This window comes from Apis dorsata, unplaced genomic scaffold (genome assembly GCF_000469605.1).
Source record: "Apis dorsata unplaced genomic scaffold, Apis dorsata 1.3 scaffold_82, whole genome shotgun sequence".
NCBI lineage: Eukaryota > Metazoa > Arthropoda > Insecta > Hymenoptera > Apidae > Apis > Apis dorsata.
This window is the reverse complement of record NW_006263380.1, coordinates 728,846-733,316: the sequence shown is the minus strand read 5'-3', so window position 1 is coordinate 733,316 and position 4,471 is coordinate 728,846. Positions and strand designations below refer to the sequence as shown.

The 4,471-nt window shown below is 36.5% G+C and overlaps 1 protein-coding gene across 14 annotated transcripts in view; it reads right to left on the bottom strand.

Annotated features, from left to right (window-relative positions):
• Positions 1–4,185, bottom strand: part of LOC102676407 (prominin-like protein) — a 42,563-nt gene extending 38,378 nt beyond the window's left edge. For 12 of the 14 annotated variants that reach the window (XR_004149680.1, XR_004149681.1, XM_031508294.1 and 9 more), the window contains exon 1: positions 3,765–4,170. Coding sequence is in view for 12 of the 14 variants with exons in the window: in XM_031508294.1 (XP_031364154.1) it covers positions 3,765–4,170 (406 nt within the window). In the remaining 2 variants the exon portion in view is untranslated. Of the gene's footprint in view, positions 1–3,764 lie in introns of all 14 variants that reach the window. The other 2 variants (XM_006610942.2, XM_031508300.1) reach the window with 1 other exon arrangement.
• Between the last annotated feature and the right edge of the window lie 286 nt (positions 4,186–4,471).

Here is a 4,471-nt window from a genome sequence, read left to right as displayed (position 1 = left end):
ATCGTTCGAATAACGAAAGCACAATAACGATTTCTCGTGGAAGAAGNAGAGAGAGAGAGAGAGAGAAAAAAACATTAATAAAATCGAATCGAAAGATTGAATCGAAGCGAGAAGAGTTTATTAAAAGTCGACCGATTTTTCTCCACGATTTAACGATCTTCGGATAATTGAATTAAGAAACGAGCCAAGAATTCTCTCTTCTCTAAAATACTATTACTCATTCAATTTCTAACAACGAGGGAGAGACAATGATTCGCGAATTCGATGCTATCCGGGGAAGGATTACAATATTGACGCACGGGTTTCGATAAAATAAGATAAACCCTCCTCGTAAACTTGACACGAATCTGATGCCACGGAAGAGAAAAAACTTGATAGGCTGATTTAAAAATCAACGAGACGTAGAGGGGAGGATTCGAACAAGATTATCGTTAGGTTATAGAAGAAAGGAGGAACGCGTATAAAACATCTCGAGGTGTTCCCGATCGTCGTAATCGGTCGTCATAACGAGGGAGATATAAACACCTTCGTCGTAAAGAAAGATTCGAAGTAACGGATAGAAGGCGCGAAAGAAAAAGAAGCGAGGCGAAACGACACTTTGCTCGCCTCATAAAACAATAACTGCTAATAAGACGCAATTGTTCGTGGCGCGGAAGTAATAGAAGCGGAGTGGGCAATAAAACATCTGATCCGTTTGTCCCTATCGAAACGTATATAAGAAAGGTGGTTACGTTTGGTGTACTCCGTCCGCCCTCGTCAATAACGATCCGGGATCATCGGATGATAATTCGCGATCGTGAACGATAAAATGGGAGGGGGAGGGGGAGGAATGGGGAGAAATACTTTTCACGGACTACGAAGCGGAAAATCGGTTTTATTTCTCGATCTTTCGAACGTGGAACATCTCGGCCGTGATTCGCATGTTTCGCGAATCTCTCTGCACGCGAACTAAAAGATTTACGATCGATATATATATATCCATTCTTATCTTTTCTCAAAATCTTCTCGATAAATTGTAAGTTTGATAATAAAATTTATCTTCGACGAATATTTCCTTTTTTAATTTAATTTAGTTTTTAATCGAATTTAAATGGAACGAACGAAATAAAAAGTAAATAAAAGATCCTAAAAGATTCTTAAAACGATTACACAATTTGATTAATTACGCCGTATGATCATGTGATTTTGATACGCATTCCGTTTACCGAATTCAATACCGAATTTTCGTAATAAAATTCGTATCGTTATTATTAATATTCATTATTTCGCGAAGCTAATTGGACGGTTCGATAATTAGATCGTTTGAAAGAGAACGTGTTTCGAAACGAATTAATTGAGCTACGTAATATCCTGATTTGAAATTTTAATCCATCTATAAAGAGCGAAAACAATGATCGAATACGTGCCTTCGAATAAGTGCGAGTCTCATGATTCGAGAGCGTAAGAATCTCTTTAATTTGAAATATATATATATATATTCGAATTCCTCTCATTATCGTTCGTTCTATAAATGATCGTCGAAAATAAGACAGATTTCTTCAGAACGTGTTTCAGATCACGATTATATTTTCACGTTCTATTATTCTATCTCCCGCGAAAAGTATTTCCAAGTATTTTAAAAAATTACTATTATAATGTAATGCAAATGAATCATCGATGATTCACGAAAGAACAAAACTTTTAACCCCATGCCACATGATCTGACCCGTGGTAAGGACACTCGTTAAGATTAACTAAATGTTTGCTCAAGTATATATACTTGGAGCTATGTAACGTTTAATTGAACCATCGAGTAGCGGCACTGACTGATGTTTTAATGTCGCACATTGCATTGTTTTAAGAACTCGTGCGGTATTCTGTCATCCTCGATTGAAATATTCTAATTCATTACATTTCGAAACGTTCGAAAAATCTCGAGTTTTATCCGATTTTATGCCAATTTTCTCAAGATAAATAAATTAGATTCCAACAAAATACGAAGAAACCTCGTTGTATTAAGTAAGAGTTTAACTTTTCTTTAAAACTTTCTAAAAAAAAAAAATTTCATCCACGCACGAAAACAATTATTTTTTGAAATTAAATTTTCCACGGAAAAACCCTCGCTTTTCTCTACAGACGCGATATATACGTATACGTGTCAATCGATACACGTTCTTGGCTGCACTGGGCTAAGTGGAGCATGGATTGAGAACCGCTGGCGTCTACCGCGAATAAACAGATCATCGACAGCTCTTTCATTGTCAATGCTCTTCCGAATCGTATGAAGAGCAGTGTCGGTTAAAGGAAAGAGAGAAACGTGAGCAAAGAGGCGAACGGAAAGAGGTGAAGAGGAACTAGTAGACGAAGATGTCAGGTTTGTTGGACGATGATGAACAACCTCGCTATCAACTTCCTGCTAGAATTGATATAGATGCGCGGGCCCTGTTCCTACTACGTTAAACGCGATGAAAGGGTCGTTGATCCGAATAGTTCAGCAAGTTATCGACTTTCTTCTCTCTCTCTTTCTCTCTCTCTTTTTTTATCATAACGCTGATCCTCGCTGTTTCGCCTGGGAATTTTTAAATGACGACGCTTTATACTCTCATCGAATCGTGAAAAAAATGGATTTTCCCAATTCGCGATCAGTCGACGACAACGATTGATATTCCGATGATTCAGGGAAAAAAGAATAAAGGAATAAAGTATTAGAAGATTTAAATCATCTTTAATGATTTTTAAAAGATCTAATCTACTAATAAAAGAACGATGACTAAACCAATTGTCAGGAAATATTATTGAGAAGATAAAGTTTAAGATATTCCTTTCATTGCGTTATGCATATTGAAAAATAGAATAATTTTGATAAATAAATTTGATGAAACAATCTGGAAAATTATTAGTGATAATAATTTATCGTAATTTTTCTTGAAATTCATTGTAATGAAGCAAATGCTCGTAATTTTGAATGGAGGTTATAAATTTTCATTTGTAAAAAAACAATCTGTATTAAAACAATGAATTATAAAAAAAATACGATTATTATTCCATTTTACAAAATGGAATCGAAGAATATTGCGAATTTCAGTAATGATTTAAATCTAATAGATGGAAATATTTCGATAAATTGAAGTAGTACGTATGTTCGTAATAAGACGTATCTGTATTTGACCATGAAAGATTTGATCGTTTTCCTTTCACTTTTTGGCGAACCAGCTTTTCATCGGTCGAACGCGTATAAAAGAATCATAAAATTTTCTGTGATAAACATTACTATATTTGAATGAATAATATTCTCGATAATAGAATATACCAATATGTGTTTCTCTTGTAAAAGCAATCTCTCGTAATCTCTTATAGGAATAACGTAAACTTGACGAAAAAAAAAAACTTTGTTGGAAATACGTATAAGAAATATGTAAATACTCGTGTATACATTCGCGTTTCCAAAAGAAATTACGTTTCGATGATTGTACGCATATACCTATATTTCATAGACTGTCTATGGGACACAAGTCAAGAAAAAAATATTTATGATATACCTACTGTAATGTATATATAGTTCGTATCCTATTACTATTTCGAATTACAAGTAAGCCCCCCGAATGAATCTAATTTCATCGCGTATAATTCTTTTATTTTTTTTTGACAGCGATCTGTTTACTAACAAGCAGCCGGCCATTTTCGAGCGCGCGGTACAGGGCGTAACCAAAGCCGTGGAAAAGTTGTCCCTAACCCTATGCCTCAACGTGTTAAAAGAAAAATCTCTGATAATCATTGTCACTTACCTTCAGGATACGCTTGTTTGGTTTGTACCCAGTCGATGAACGTGTTGGTCACGTTGTACAGCTGGCCCATGCCCTTGGGGTTGAACTTCGTGGTGGCGTTGTAGGGCAGCCCGGTCGTGTTAATCGTTGTGTAGTTGAGACCTTGCGATGCCATGATTCCGTTCAGCTGCCGGTCCAGATCCTCGCTGATTACACGCATCCGATTGGTCAGTGTTTCCTGGCAGTTAACTGGACACGACACCAGTAGAACAGAGAGCAGACCGAGGACCGCGAATCCATAATGCACCACGGCATTCGGCCGAAAACCACAGAACAAAACGAAAATCATGGCAGCGACTGACGCCCGGGACGCGTCGCTACGGACTGATGCCTCGGTTCGTTTCGGAGGCACGCGGAACCGAACCATCCCCACTCCGCCACCGTTGCCGTGTGCTTAGCCACTGCTTCGTAGTTCTGGTCCATTCGTTCCTATCGTTCAACGACCTTTCTTAACCAATATTCTTCTTATTTTAAATTAAATTAAATTAAATTAAATTAAATTTTATTCGAAAAAATTTATCTACTGTTTACGCAATAATGATTTGTAATGAATATCTTACACGGAATTTTTTGATATATTTTTTTTTTACAGCAATAGTTTAATCTTCTCCATTTCTAGTCCACTTGTTCCTATCAGTTATCGTAAAAATGAACGAGTAATGTTCTGC